This window comes from Aulonocara sp. 'chitande type north' Nkhata Bay, linkage group LG16 (genome assembly GCF_057382095.1).
Source record: "Aulonocara sp. 'chitande type north' Nkhata Bay isolate Kocher_YH1m ecotype deep benthic linkage group LG16, A_spYH_male_GT1.1, whole genome shotgun sequence".
In the NCBI taxonomy this organism is placed as follows: Eukaryota; Metazoa; Chordata; class Actinopteri; order Cichliformes; family Cichlidae; genus Aulonocara; species Aulonocara sp. 'chitande type north' Nkhata Bay.
Genome location: NC_141359.1, coordinates 11215766 through 11230446, shown reverse-complemented (window position 1 = coordinate 11230446; position 14681 = coordinate 11215766). Strand labels below are relative to the sequence as shown.

The following is a 14681-nucleotide window of genomic DNA, read 5'->3' as shown; positions in this document are numbered from 1 at the left end:
TGCGGCTGCTCCTGCTGTGGTGTGGAAATGACAACCGCTCCAGTCCGTACCACAGGAGAGAATGGAAGGGTGATGATGGCGAGGGTTGCATTTCTTCTTTAAGGGTGGATCGAATGATTTGGCGATAAACCTTGACAAAAAATGCTGCTGACGCCGAGAACACCAAGTAGCGAGGGCCATCAGGAGGACAGTTGAATTTTCCTTCCCTGGACTGCCCATGCTAAACAGTTCAAAACTGAGCTTCGCTCTCAGATTTATTATTTGTTTTAGTCCTTTGATATTTAGGAAACTGATAGTGGAAGCAGTGGATGACAAAAAATTATCAAAAAAAGACTTCCTCCAGCTGCCTCTTGTAGGGGTTCACAGCGTGGATTACCATCCAACAGTAATCCCATAGGTGCACGAGATACTCCCCCTCAGAGGCGAAACGTGAGTCCACTGGATCCATACTGGTCGCGTTGTTCTGTCAGGGCTCTGTGTGCGGGCAGGCGGAGATGAGGATCCAACTGCAGGCCTCGAAGACAGAATGCAACTCAAAACCACAGCTTTATTGCTGGCATGAAAACAAAACATGACGTGAACACGGAATGCAGAGAAAAAAACCACACAGGCATAATCTGAGGGTATGACACGACACTGAGCACAGGAAAACACAGGGCTAATATACACAGGGTGGTAATCAGGGAATGGGCAACAGGAGGGAGACACAGCTGGGAGAAATTGGACTAACGAGACAAGGGAGCAGTAGAACTGAACACACACACAGAATCAAAATACAATACAAAATACAAAATTAAACCAAGACACGAGAAACCCAAAATACTGGGTCAAAACTGACCCAGAACCGTGACAGAAATGTCTAGACTGTAGAGAAGTCAGGCCTTTGAACTTGAATCGGAAAGGAAATGACCGCACTTCCAACATCAGTTTTGACACATAAGATGCAATGACAAAACAACCTCCTGAGGTGTTGAGAGATTTCTTTCATTTTCAGTCCATATACAATTGGTGTCACAATGTTTGAAATGGACTCACGGGCAGATCAGGTATCCTTGGCAAAAGAGAAAGTGCGTTTATTTACAGTGAGACAACAGGTGAGAATATATATACAGTGTGGCAGGGGAAAGGGTCCGGGGCTCCAGGGTCCAGGGGGAGACAGGGATTAATCCAATACACGCTCTCAGTGGGTTCCAAACACACACACGCTCGCTCGGGTCCAGGGCAGATCTATATACACACAGAGAAAGAAGTCCAGGTCAGGGATAGTCTCAAACTCTCAGGTTCAGGTTCAGAATAGACTCAATACTTGAAATGTGCAATTCACTTGTATTTTTATTTTTTATTCCTATTTATTCTATTTATCCCCTTTGTATATTTTATTTATATTTGTCTCTGTATTTATATATGTGTGTGTGTGTGTGTGTGTGTGTGTGTGTGTGTGTGTGTGTGTATATATATATATATATAACAATTCTGTAACTGTAACTTCGGTCGTTGCTGTGCTTTTTTTTGGAAGTCGAATTTCCCAGAGGAACCCACCCGAGGGATTAATAAAGTTCTATCTTAACTTATCTTATCTTATCTTAGAATGCTGCAAGTCGACTCTTAACAGGCATCAACAGAAGATCTCATATCACTCCACTTTTGGCCTCCTTTCACTGGTTGCCTGTAATTTTAGGTTTTATTTTGAAATTTTAGTTTTAACCTTTCGGCCCTACATGGTCCTAAAGGTTAGAGCTTTTTTAAACTTTGTGGCTTGTTTGCAATGACTATTGAATGCTCTGAGACACGGCCTTATTATATTCTGTACAGATTCTTTATTTAACACAACGAGGATGATGCTCTTGAGTTCTGTGCTTGAGTACAGTTATTAATCACAGAGGCATACTGTGCATGGGTGCAACTGAACTTTGCCTGAGCTCTAATACAGATCACTTACAGTAAATCAACAAACCATTGTCATCAGTAAGGAAAATCGCTATCGGCTGTCCTAAAAGTCGCTAGAAGTCGCTAAATGACGTCATCGCCTAATTTGGATAATTGATCATGCTAATGTAATTGTAACCTACGCTGTTGAAGAGAGAAATAACATCGTGGAAGAGACATAAAGTCAGTAAAAAATGTCTTAAATGCATTTATAATTTATTTCTTTTAGCAATTATTGTTTTTTAATGTCACAATTCCAACCCTGCTCCTTTAACCGTGCTTGGACCGGAAAAAGTGATAGGTTTGAATGTCTCCTGCCCTGATAGCAGCTGGGGGAGGATTATCCTCCGCCTGTGAGCGCTTTGCCATGGGCGAGGTGCCCACCAGAAAAAGTTGCCAGATTTGTCGCTAGTCGCTTTTTAGGAAAAAAGTCGCTAACAGGGTCTGAAAACTCGCTAAATATAGCGACAAAGTCGCTAAGTTCAGTTCAGTTCAGTTCAGTTCATTTTTATTTCAAACATTTCAAACATGTGCCTTCACAATCATTACAAAATATCATTCCATTATTTGGCAACACTGATTGTCATGTATTTCTAAGAGTTCACTGTATGTTTTCTCTCGCTTGCTCTCTCTCTCTGGCTCCTCGCTTTCTCTATTGCTCTAAAGCACCTTGTGTTTTGGGCTTTCTAGAAGATGTGGTCAATGGCTGTAGCGGATGGCTTGCTGCACACCTGTTCTCAATCTTCTCATCTAACTCAGTAATTAAGCACCAGCTTGTTATGAGAACCCTGCTTCCGAGATATCCTCTGTTCTGTTTATCTTAGCTGTATAGGATGCCTTTTAGAGTGACCTCTTTTGTTGGTCCTTCTTTTGGGCCATTCACTTCAACTCCTTTTCCACAGTATTTCTGCTGCTACATCAAAAAACATTTTCTGTACAAACTGAAAGACAAATACAAAACCAAATTAACATCTATTAGGCGACCTTAGAGGTCTCTATCTCCATTCCAGTTTTTTGTTTCTATGCTAATGCCCTTATCGTTACATAATTAATGCTTCTTTGGAAAACACTAAATGTGTTCTTGTGTTGATTCTTTCTGAAATGACAACTCTTTGCTAAGATGCTAATATTCTTTATTATTGACACAAAACAGACATGAAAACTAATAACTTGAATTTATAGCCTTGCAGCAACACAGTTTTAAGTTAAGAATAAATAACAACAGCAAACAAACAAATGAAAAATGCATTTAAGAAAACAGAAAAACAATGATCCCTTGAGGTGTTTTTATATTACAAGGTAAAGAGAGTCCATGTGGATGATTTGCAAGTTACTGCTTGTTTTTTGTGGACACCAAATATAACATTGGAAACAAATCCCTTAGAGTGCCTAAATAAAAGAGCAACTCATGTAGCCATATGAGTATCGTATACAAATATGGAAATAGCAGTATATTTATAGAGAATATTTAAATAAATCTGAGTAACAAATACACTAATAACAATATCAAGCAAAAAAAATACAACAATCTTAAATATATAGTATACATATGCTATACAAAAATAGATCTCAGACAGAGAAAAGAAAACTTCTATACTGTGAAACATAATACACACATGAACGCAACAATTGAACCAAACGACATAAAAAACACACACATTTAAATTACATACTTTCAACATGAGCTTTGCCAGATGTTGAGCTTTCCTTCACCGAACAATTTTTTGAGGTGTTTAGAGATTTCTTTCATTTTGAGTCCATAAACAATTGGATTAAAGAGAGGATGATATGAGCCATATAACCACTTGCAAGATCAATATAAAACGTGCAACATTAGGCAAATTCATTTCTAGATGAGCTATAATATAAGCTGCATTCAGCTTTTATGCTCCTTATATCTGGAACAAACTCCCAGAAAGCCTCAGATCAGCTGAAACACTCAGTTTATTTAAATCCAGGTTGAAGACTCACCTGTTCTCAGCTGCATTTGAATAAAGCACCAAATCCACACTTTTAAGCTTAAATTTCAAAACTAACATTTTAACTACTGATTTTATCTATTTCTGATTTTATCTGTTTTGATTTTATATACTGTTTTGTTTGTTTGTTAATTAGTTAGTTAGTTTGTTTGATTGTTTTAATCAATTTTAAATCATGCTTTTTACTTGTTTTTGTTTCTAATGTCTCTGTAAAGCACTTTGAATCACCTTGTTGTTCAATTGTGCTATACAAATAAACTTGCCTTGCCTATAATTATATAATATGAACACAAACATGAAAAGCTGACTAAAACGAGCAAGTGAGGTAAACAGGTCTGTGCAGCTTTTGTCCTGACCTCCCTGCAGCTGTCACGGCACTGTTTTAATTGATATTCAGATAAACAAACAGGCAGGAGTACAAATTTGAAAAGACTATGAACCATCAAACCAACATAGTTAGTTAATCATTAGCTCTCTGCATTGTTAAATTAGTCTCTAAAGGGTTACAAATGTGTATCCACAAGCATAAACAAAGATTTACAAATGTGTAGTGATTTATATTCAATTTTGAGTACTTACAAATTAATGCTTAAATGCAAATGCAAATACTTTCAAGGGCCCGAGAGGCCTTTTTCTTTAAAGCAAAGATTTTATTAAAAGATCTGATTAAACTCACAAGTCTTAGTGGGCAGGAGTGTCACACAGGAATGGAGTTCACTGAGCGGTGACTATTGGTTCAGGAGCGAAGGAAACTGGAGGTGGAAGGATTAGCGCTAACACAAGAAGTAAACAAAGCATAAGCAAAACATAGAAGCCAATTTACCACCTTGAGGTAGCAGATAATTCAACAGAGAGTACAAATCTGAGCTGACAGTGATTGGCTAGTGATTGCTGCTTATGACCTGCAGGTAAGGTGAGGTACAAGCAGGTAACCAGAACTCTGCCCAGAAGGGGTTGGGGGGTTGGAGTCAGGGTCCACAATACAACTGGCACTCAGTTTGGACCAGATTAGAGATTAGATTAGATGAAACTTTATTAATCCCTCGGTTGGGTTCCTCCGGGAAATTCAGTACCATTCAGACCATGACAAATACATGGTCCAAATGCAAATACAAAGTAATTTTAACAAACATGAAACAATTTTACAAATGTGTGTATAAAAACCTGCATAAACAGTAGTAGCATCACTTGTGGAATGTTCTGAATTCCATTATGGCCATTCTGGTAGAGCAGTTATGATTTTTATTATTCTTGCTCAAGTGTCTTGGCCATTAATTGCTATGCTATTATGTGTTATGTTTTTATGTTCAAACTTCAAAAGAAAAAGATGATTAAAATTTACATTCTTATTCCCTGGTTCTGTTCCGAACACCATATCATGATTCAGAAAAATAGCTCAGAAACCTGGTTTTATGAAGGACTGCATGGCTGAGTACAATATTTCATTTCATTATGTTCCTGTACTACAGATGTTCAAAATTCATGCATAATAATTACACCCTCCAGTGTGCACTCTAATTAATTAAACAGACAAATCTTTATTTCGATTTTCATGATATATTCCATGAAGAAATAACTTTCAAGAATTTATATTGTTGAAACTCCAAAACTTAATTGAAACTCCAGTAACCCAACCCCCCCACCAACAGTTGTTTTTAAAAAAAAAAAAAAAAATCTCTCCACTGTAGCTGTACAGTAGTTTCCTGGAGAGAAACTACTGTAGTTATAATCATTGTTATCAGCAGAGTACTACCAAATGTTGATAGAATACAGAATGGAGAAATTGAAAAGTCCCTTTTTTACTGTCACACATGAGAAATTATTTTTATTTAACTACACCTGACATGACAAAACAACCTTTTTAGGTGTTTAGAGATTTCTTTCATTTTCAGACCATATATAAACGGATTAAAGAGAGGGTTATACAAAACCACTTGTAAAGTCATTATTAACTGTGCAGTTTTTGGAAAATCAAATTCTAATTGACCTATAATGACATCATATGCACAAAAAGTAGTAAAAATGCTTAAAACAAACAGGTGAGGTAAGCAAGTCTCTGCTGCTTTTTTCTGGATATCTCTACTGCTTCTGTAGGTTATTAGAAAAATCTTTGCATAGGTGAAAAGTATGAACAACACAGGAAAAATAGTAACATTTAGCAACACAATTAAACCGTAAATTAATGCTGCTCTGATGTTAATGAGTTTTTTGGGTTCATTGAGAACATGGTTGTTGTTCAATAATAAAATTATTCCTCAAAAATACAACTTGCCTAATAATTCTGCACTCCCTGTATGCATCAAGCAAAGATTTTATTATATGCAACATTCTCTGACTGGAAGAAATTTGTTTAACATTTAAACCTATTTTCTGCACATTCCAGCACATAAAATAAAATATTTTTTGTGTTTACACTCACTCTTTCAAATAGATGCAAGTAAAACACAACAGGAAATAAATAAAATCAAAGACTAGCGGTCCTGTTGCTCTATTCTCACGGAGTAGGGTAGGCGGAGGTTTACCCTGGTGCAGGTGTGCCCCGGCGGTCAGTTGAAGAATCCGCAAGTGATTCTTCAACTGAATTACTGTGAATTTCCCATTACGTCGTAGCACACTCGGGGCTTGCTTGGAAGTTTAGGAGTTTTTTTCGCTGTAAAAAGAAGTTTTCTTCCCACGCACAATGGACACTAATGTTTTTGTCACTTTTTATGGAATCAAACTCAAAGTAAGGTCAGTACTTCCACGCTTTAAACGCTCCACGCTCATACTCTCTCCCGCACTCGATATATGATCCATTGTTGATCTGCACACAGCTGTTGTCACGAATGTCGCACTCGCTTATGTCACTGTCATGAGACATTCTCGCACAAAAATCACAGTTTTAGTAACACAGCGTTACTAAAACCGTTTTTGCAATAGTAATATCTTACTTTACTTGTTACTTGAAAAAAGTAACCAGATTACAGTAATGCGTTACTGCCCATCTCTGATGGTGACAGACATTAAAAATGTTCAGTGCCAATAAGATTTGATGGTACGAAAGACTACACAGGGTGTAGAAAAAATTTAAGGCAAGGCAAGGCAAGGCAAGTTTATTTGTATAGCACAATTCAACAACAAGGTGATTCAAAGTGCTTTACAGAGACATTAAGTGAATAACCTATAAAATCATGACAACAGAGATAGTGTCTGTTTATAGTATATTATAATCATATATAATATCATATTTTAGATATCATCTGTGTATCTAGAAATTACTGAAAAAGAACAAAATCAGAAACTAAATATGATCACAGCTGCTAGGAATAGCTATTGTTGTGAAAAGGGTAAAGCTATTGCATTATTTTAATGCATATCATATGTTCAGCAAGCAGGATAAGTAGGTTAATCAGTTTAAGTATTATGTACTATTGGTATACTAACTATAACCCTCTCTTTGTACAGTATACAGTAGACACACAAGTATATAAAAGAATACAGACATATATAAATGCAATGCAAATTAATAAAGGTACATCAGTACTCTACAGTATAATATTATAGTGTAATATTTATATAAACAATAATGATAATAATAAAAACAACAACAGGTGTAATGTATATCACCTGTAAAAACAAAAAACTGCACTGAAGAGAAGTCAGATCTTTAAACTTAGATTACAAAGGAAATTATTGCACTTCCAGCATCAGCTCTGACAGATAATTTAAATTTGCTCTGACAAAACAACCTCCTGAGGTGTTGAGAGATTTCTTTCATTTTCAGTCCATATACAATTGGATTAAAGAGAGGATGATACAAAACCACTTGTAAAGTCATTATGAAACGTGCAGTTTGGGATAAATTAACTTCCACTCGAGTTATAATTATATCATATGAACACAAACATGAGAAGCTGATCAAAACGAGCAGGTGAGGTAAACAGGTCTGTGCAGCTTTTTTCCTGACCTCTCTGCAGCTTCGATAGCATATTATAAATATTTTTGTGTAAGTAAAAAGTATGAAAAGCAAAGGAAGAAATACAGTGTTAAGTAGTATAAAAACACCATATATTAAATATGATATTTTCGGGGTTGCACAGTAAAGCTTGGAAATTGCATTGTTACAAAAAATTCCATTTAAAGTGAAACTGCAGATTTGTGAAGTGTTTATAATTACAGCTGATGGCACAAGCTGACAAGCAGGCAGAAGCCAAGTTAAAACCAGCAAAACTGTGACTGTTGTTTTTCTCATAATAGTATGATATTGCAAAGGTTTAGATATGGACACATACCTGTCATAAGCCATGGATGCCAAGAGAAAGAACTCTGAACCAGTTAAAGAGTAATAAATAAATCCTTGAAAACTGCACTGTGAATGAGTTGTAATCTGCTTCTCAGATAAAAAGTCCATCAAAAGTTTGGGGTAGATATTTGTACTGAACATAACAGAGTTGAACAACAAAGCTGCAATGAAAATATACATAGGCTCATGGAGGCTTTTCTTAATCCTGATGAGGCAAACTATGGTTGAATTACTGCAGAGTATTAGAATATAAGCAGTAAACATGATAGCAAAATACAGAAATTTGTATTTTTCCAATTCAATGTGCCCACCAAAAGTTATATATGTCACATTAAATTCATTATCAATTGCCATGAAGTTAAATGGTTTGTAAGCAGACTGAAATCTAAATGTAAGCAACACACACAATACAGTGAAAGAAATTTTGTACCACTTGTTTACCCTTTTGCATAACCATCAAGTGTTATATTTGTTAAATTCAGTTCATCATTGACTAATAAAACCAAATGTCTAACATTAGTACATCAGTCAGACTATATTACAGGCAGAAAGAACAAGATGAGATCAGAATTTCATAGAAACACAAGACACCAGGTGTGTCTTCAATGATCCACCGTCATCTTGACATGTGAAAACATGACAGTGAAATGTAGTGGAAGTTAGTGGAAGGACCTTATGAATCATTTTTCTCTCTCTCTGTGGATCTCATTACGTCAAGAGAGTGACTGCAATGTGACCAGTTCCTCCAAGCCCTAGAGGCCCTGACCTGTAGGCCTTATTAATGTTTGTGCAAATGTTGTCTTGAAAATTTTCTTCCTCCAATTCAATTTTTGATATGTTGCTATATATGTTACATTTAAATCAATATTTTGGTTATGACTGAAATAGTACCGTCAGCTGCACAACCAACAAACTCTGCATAATGACTTCATGGAGATCCTTTGTGACTGCAGGATGTGGCAGACAACAGTCTTGGTGTCTAGCTGTAATTTAATAAGTTGAAAAAGGGGGTGCATAACTCAGCTTTGCTGGAAAGGCTGAAGTTAACAATCAGTCAAATAGTTGATACACTCAGTGTACTCAGTTTTTCTGTTAGTCTACCAATGCTCTAAATCTGGTTCATTTCTTTTTTATTTAGATAATTGTAGCTTTCACTCTATAACAGTGGTATTTAGTGGCTTAATGAAAACTTGATGAACAAGATCTGCTGTTACCAGTAGTTTCATTTGTCAGTGATTTTGAGAGCTGAAAATGAAAGTCAGTTTTTGATTTACTTTTGTTTTTAGATTGTTTCCATGTGCAGCTAAAAATCTGATGGTTGGAGTAACAGGATGGAAGGTGGATGTGAAGTTTTATAGTCCCACTTGGGATAAAAAAAAAAATACTACTTACTGATACTAGTTGTCCTCATAATTCCTATCACAGCAATAATGGTCTACTCGGTTTCTCTGCAGAGAAATGTGAAAACTTGCTTTTCCATATTCTTTCTCCTTTACTTCCACCTACTCAATCCAACTACTGCCCATGGCTTCCAATTTTTTACGCTTTGCCTCCCCAAAGCATGACATGGACACACAAGTTGCATTAAGTTGCACTAAGCTGCAGTAACAGCAGGGGGAGATTTTTTATTTCAAGCCAACATGAAAATAATCAAAGGAACATGTTTAAACAGACATCACTAACACATTTACATGCAAATACATATGAGCCATCTTGCTTAAATGCTTCTGCCATAGAAGGACCCTGGAATGTATTTTACACCTTCATTTTTGAGTAGTGACTTTATGGATTTAATTATGTATATATTATCTCACCATGGTGGTATTGCAACTTCTGCATGCGTGCTCATTGCACGCTTTGTTTATCCAAAGCAGGAAATGGACATGGTGGGCTGGAGTGTTGGTTACACGCTAATGTTGTGGAAAGAGTTATTTATTAAACCAGGAGAACATCGATTCTCTATTCATCTATTCTCAGATCTCATAAATAAAACTGAGATAATTCACAAAATTAACGATATAGGCTATTTCACTTCAAGAAAAATTACCAGCAACATAGAACTGCTGTAAGTTTTGTTATCACAGTTGGCTGGCTCGCTTTTAATCTTTCGTACCTCATTACAATCTAACACTTTATTTTTTCAAGAGTGCACTGTTGAAAAGCAGATAAAAGTCTGATTTGATCAACTCTGGAGATTATTTTCAGTGGCTTTAGTAATGAATAAGTTAACTGTCTGTTATATAAGTTGATTATTTAAGGCAGTGACTTTCAGTTGTGCTGCACAAAGGCGGCTGTCATTGAGGATGCTATTAAATTTAAGATTGATCATAGTCTGAGATTACCAAAAAGCACCTCTGAATGACACAGGAAATCATTTCTGCCTGTAGCAATCTCCCTGTACAACTCATCCTAAAATACTGTATACGCCAATAGCTACACGCTTTTTGCACATGCTCTTTTTTCTTATTCAGATATTTATTAGTAAGTGACTTATATGTATATATATATATTGTATATATTGTGCTATTTCTTACTTCTTGTATTGTCTTTTTTTGTTACTGTTTGTACTGGAGCACTGTAACCAACATAATTTCCCCTACGCATCAATAAAGTATTCTGATTCTGATTCTGATAGTCGGCATAGTCACATCAGAAGTATATTGTTCTGAGTTCAGTGAAATTGCTGTGAAGCTCAGTTTTTCAAATATGCAGGGCACTGTATTCTTAATGGGCTGCTTGGTGGTGTACTGTTTGTTTAGCACTTTTGCCTCACAGTAAGATATTTCTTTGTTTTGTGTAGAGTGCACGCATGTTCTTTCTGTGCCTGTACAGTATGTGTCTTCTTGGGGTACTCTTTCATATCACAGGCCTAAAGTCATGCATGGTGATTCTAAGGTAGTCATGCAGGTGAGGTAAAAAAAAAAGTAGTTTAAATGTAAACTTCTGCATGGTTACCTAGAAAAGCGCTATATAAAATTGAATAGCTTCCATTTACCATAGTTGAGTATGGAAAGCAGTAATCACACTGGACTTTTGGGGTAAAAAATGTCCTGTTCAAACATGGTACAGAAGAGATTGTATATGTTACAAACAAGCCTCCATGTTGACTTATGAGGCCTGTATGACAGCCAAACAGATAATATTGTATCTGTACAGCAGTGGGGGTGTCACGGTCCGGGGCAGCGGCCGTGTGGAGAGTGGAAGGAGGACCCAAAACGCAGCACTTATTCAGATGTGAGGGTGATTTATTGTTAATAACAAACACAAAGTGGAGATGGCAAACAGAACTAAGGACGAAACTAAACTGGGATAAACTACACAGAGGAGTGGCAAACCTGAACATGAAGGGAGAACAGCAGGGAGAACACGCAGAGGATTACACCGGGTAGGAACACAGACGACGCGACGAGGAGCAGAGGAAATCACACGCTATAAATACACAAAGAGACACTGGGAAATCACACACAGATGGGGGAAACAGCTGGACCTGATTAACCTGACGAGACAGGGGAACACTAACACCAGGGACCAACAGAGGGAGCACAAACCCAGAACCCAGTGTCTAAAATCCCAAACACAAACCATCCCAAAACAGCCATGAATAATAATGAAAGTAATAACAATAAGTACATAAACATAAAGTCACTGAGTCATGGTCGCAGGACCATGACAGTACCCCCCCCTCAAGGGCTGGCCCCCGACAGCCACAGAAACACACCACCAGATCCGGGCGGGCGGCAGGGGGCCCAGGACGGAGGGACCGGACCACGACCACGGACGGAGGCCCCAGAGTCCCAAAACAAAGATGAACACAAAACCCACAGGGGAGCAGAGTCCAAAGCACAGTTCAGGAGGCCGTCCACGAAGAAGGCAGCGGCGGCGCGTAAAGAGTTCAGGAGGCCGGCCGTGCGGAAGGCAGCGGCGGCCACACAGGCGATGGCGGTCCGGGGGCCGGCCGTGCGGAAGGCAACGGCGGCCACTCAGGCGATGGCGGTCCGGGGGCCGGCCGTGCGGAAGGCAACGGCGGCCAGTCAGGCGACGGCGCTCGGCCAGTAGCCTAGCCAGCGGTCCAGAAAACGGCCGTTTAGCTCCAGACCCAAACGAGGCTGGGCCAGGCGAGGCTGAGGGCACAGAAGCCGGGACCGCAGCAGGCGGAGATGATGATGCAGACACAAAGGCTGGACCAGACGAGGATGCAGACACGAAGGCTGGACCAGACGAGGATGCAGACACGAAGGCTGGACCAGGCGAGGATGCAGACACGGAGGCTGGACCAGGCGAGGATGCAGACACGGAGGCTGGACCAGACGATGGAGATGCTGATGATGGACCAGACGATGCTGATGATGCTGATGATGGACCAGACGAAGATGAAGCTGAAGCTGGACCAGACGAAGATGAAGCCGGACCAGACGAAGATGAAGCCGGACCAGACGAAGATGAAGCCGGGCCAGGCGAAGATGAAGATGAAACCGGGCCAGGCGAAGATGAAGATGAAACCGGGCCAGGCGAAGATGAAACCGGGCCAGGCGATGAAGAAGCTGCAGCTGAAGCTGGGCCAGGCGAAGCTGACGCTGTAGCTGAAGCTGGGCCAGGTGAGGATGAAGCTGGACCAGAACCAGGCGAGGATGAAGCCGGGCCAGGCGATGATGAAGCTGTAGCTGAAGCTGGGCCAGGTGAGGATGAAGCTGGACCAGAATCAGGCGAGGCTGAAGCCAAGGATGAAGCCGGACCAGGCGTGGATGAAACCGGGCCAGGCGTGGATGAAACCGGGCCAGGCGAGGATGAAGCTGTAGCCGAAGCTGGGCCAGGCGAAGCTGACGCTGAAGCTGGGCCAGGTGAGGATGAAGCTGGACCAGAACCAGGCGAGGCTGAAGCTTCAGGCTGAGGCGTGGCAGTAGCAGGTGGTAGCGCTGCAGGTGATGGTACTGCAGGAGGCGGCGCTGCAGCCACAGGTGGAGAAGCAGCCGCAGGTGGAGAAGCAGCCGCAGGTGGCCGGACGGGATCCTCGGGCCCCCCAGCCGACGTGGCAGCAGGTGTGGCATGAGGCTGGACGAGCTCCTCGGGCCCCCCAGCCGAAGAAGCAGGAGGCCGGCCGGGATCCTCGGGCCCCCCAGCCGACGTGGCAGCAGCAGAACCAGTGGGCACCGGGGCCCCCGGCACACATGAAACAAAGCCAGTAGGCACGTGGGCCTCTGGCACACATGAAACAAAACCAGTAGGCACGTGGGCCTCTGGCACATGTGAAACAAAACCAGTAGGCACGTGGGCCTCTGGCACATGTGAAACAAAACCAGTAGGCACGTGGGCCTCTGGCACACATACGGAGGGCTGCAGCTGCGCAGAGCACTGACCCTGCTCAGGCAGTGACAGCCCGGTGCAGTTCACAGCTGGCATCTTGGCCACCAGGGGTCCAGAGTAAGCTGAGGGCAGCAACCCCGCCTCTGGGGAAGCCCCGGAGTGAGTAACAGTCACTAATGTTGCCAGCTGTTGAGGAACAGGTCCGTAATGTAACAGTTTGTCTCCCTGCTCAGAAACAGCGGTGGAAAAACAGTGTGAAAACTGTGATTCAGCTATTACCGGAACCGTGGGTTGTAGCGATGCTAGCGGTGATGGTGGCGGCTGAGTGGCTAACTGGAGCGGCGGCAGAACAGGCAATTGCGCCCCCAGGGAGGCTAACGGCTGAGCTACTGACTGGGGAGCTTGTGGCCGAGCACTGAACTGAGCCGGAGAATGGCGATAAAGTCCTGGCTCAGAAGGGGTGGCAGAGACACAGTCTGTTAGTCTTGCAGAGGGTCTGTACACGCCCACTTGGGAAGGATCAGTCACCACGAAGGTGGGTAAGCGATCCATACAGTCTCCCATCCCGCTCTGAATCGCCCCAGAAAACAAAGTCCCGGAAACTGGGGAAGCCAGAACATGTCGCTTGCTCACCGCCTCGGGCTGCTCGAAAGTAAAAGCAGACGGGGGGTGAAGTCCGAGGTCCAAAAGGAGGAACTCCCGCTCCCACGAACAAAGCGAGCCCAGAAGCCATGGGAGACCGGTCACCAGACGCTGTAGCCGCCTCTCTATAGCGCGCTGGGACGTGCCACCCGGGCTTTCCAGCCACAGGTCGATCAGCTCCTGTGTGGCATCGATTAGATTTTCCCGTAGCTCCCTGGACGGGTTAAGCGCTGCTGGGTCCATGTTGTGGTCGCGTCGTACTGTCACGGTCCGGGGCAGCGGCCGTGTGGAGAGTGGAAGGAGGACCCAAAACGCAGCACTTATTCAGATGTGAGGGTGATTTATTGTTAATAACAAACACAAAGTGGAGATGGCAAACAGAACTAAGGACGAAACTAAACTGGGATAAACTACACAGAGGAGTGGCAAACCTGAACATGAAGGGAGAACAGCAGGGAGAACACGCAGAGGATTACACCGGGTAGGAACACAGACGACGCGACGAGGAGCAGAGGAAATCACACGCTATAAATACACAAAGAGACACTGGG

The 14681-nt window shown here is 41.3% G+C and overlaps 2 protein-coding genes across 2 annotated transcripts; both read right to left on the bottom strand.

The window, feature by feature from the left end:
• Nucleotides 1-3601: 3601 nt before the first annotated feature.
• LOC147311066 (olfactory receptor 51E1-like) lies at nucleotides 3602-8532 on the bottom strand. Its single transcript, XM_086266076.1, has 2 exons — nucleotides 7620-8532; nucleotides 3602-3633 (listed from the first exon to the last, which is right to left on the bottom strand). The coding sequence occupies exons 1-2, from the start codon at nucleotides 8449-8451 to the stop codon at nucleotides 3602-3604; spliced, it is 864 nt and encodes a 287-aa protein (XP_086122202.1). The 5' UTR covers nucleotides 8452-8532.
• Nucleotides 8533-11501: 2969 nt separating this feature from the next.
• Nucleotides 11502-14079, bottom strand: LOC147311065 (uncharacterized). The gene is made up of 5 exons (XM_086265623.1): nucleotides 13840-14079; nucleotides 13498-13749; nucleotides 12546-13458; nucleotides 12010-12404; nucleotides 11502-11522 (listed from the first exon to the last, which is right to left on the bottom strand). Exons 1-5 carry the CDS (start codon nucleotides 14050-14052, stop codon nucleotides 11502-11504), a joined length of 1794 nt encoding a protein of 597 aa, XP_086121749.1. The 5' UTR covers nucleotides 14053-14079.
• Nucleotides 14080-14681: the final 602 nt, after the last annotated feature.

Bases quoted from the DNA above. Each gene is read 5' to 3' on its own strand.
- LOC147311066 (XM_086266076.1), bottom strand. From the start codon at position 8,451: ATGTTTACTGCTTATATTCTAATACTCTGCAGTAATTCAACCATAGTT. The intron at 3,634-7,619 runs GCAAATTTAAAT...TGTTCGGTGAAG, and splicing joins CAGGAGGTTGTTTTGTCAGA to GAAAGCTCAACATCTGGCAA.
- LOC147311065 (XM_086265623.1), bottom strand. From the start codon at position 14,052: ATGGGAGACTGTATGGATCGCTTACCCACCTTCGTGGTGACTGATCCT. The intron at 13,750-13,839 runs GTTCTGCCGCCG...GCTGAATCACAG, and splicing joins CCCTGGGGGCGCAATTGCCT to TTTTCACACTGTTTTTCCAC. The intron at 11,523-12,009 runs GTGGGTTTTGTG...CTTCATGTTCAG, and splicing joins GCTTTGGACTCTGCTCCCCT to GTTTGCCACTCCTCTGTGTA.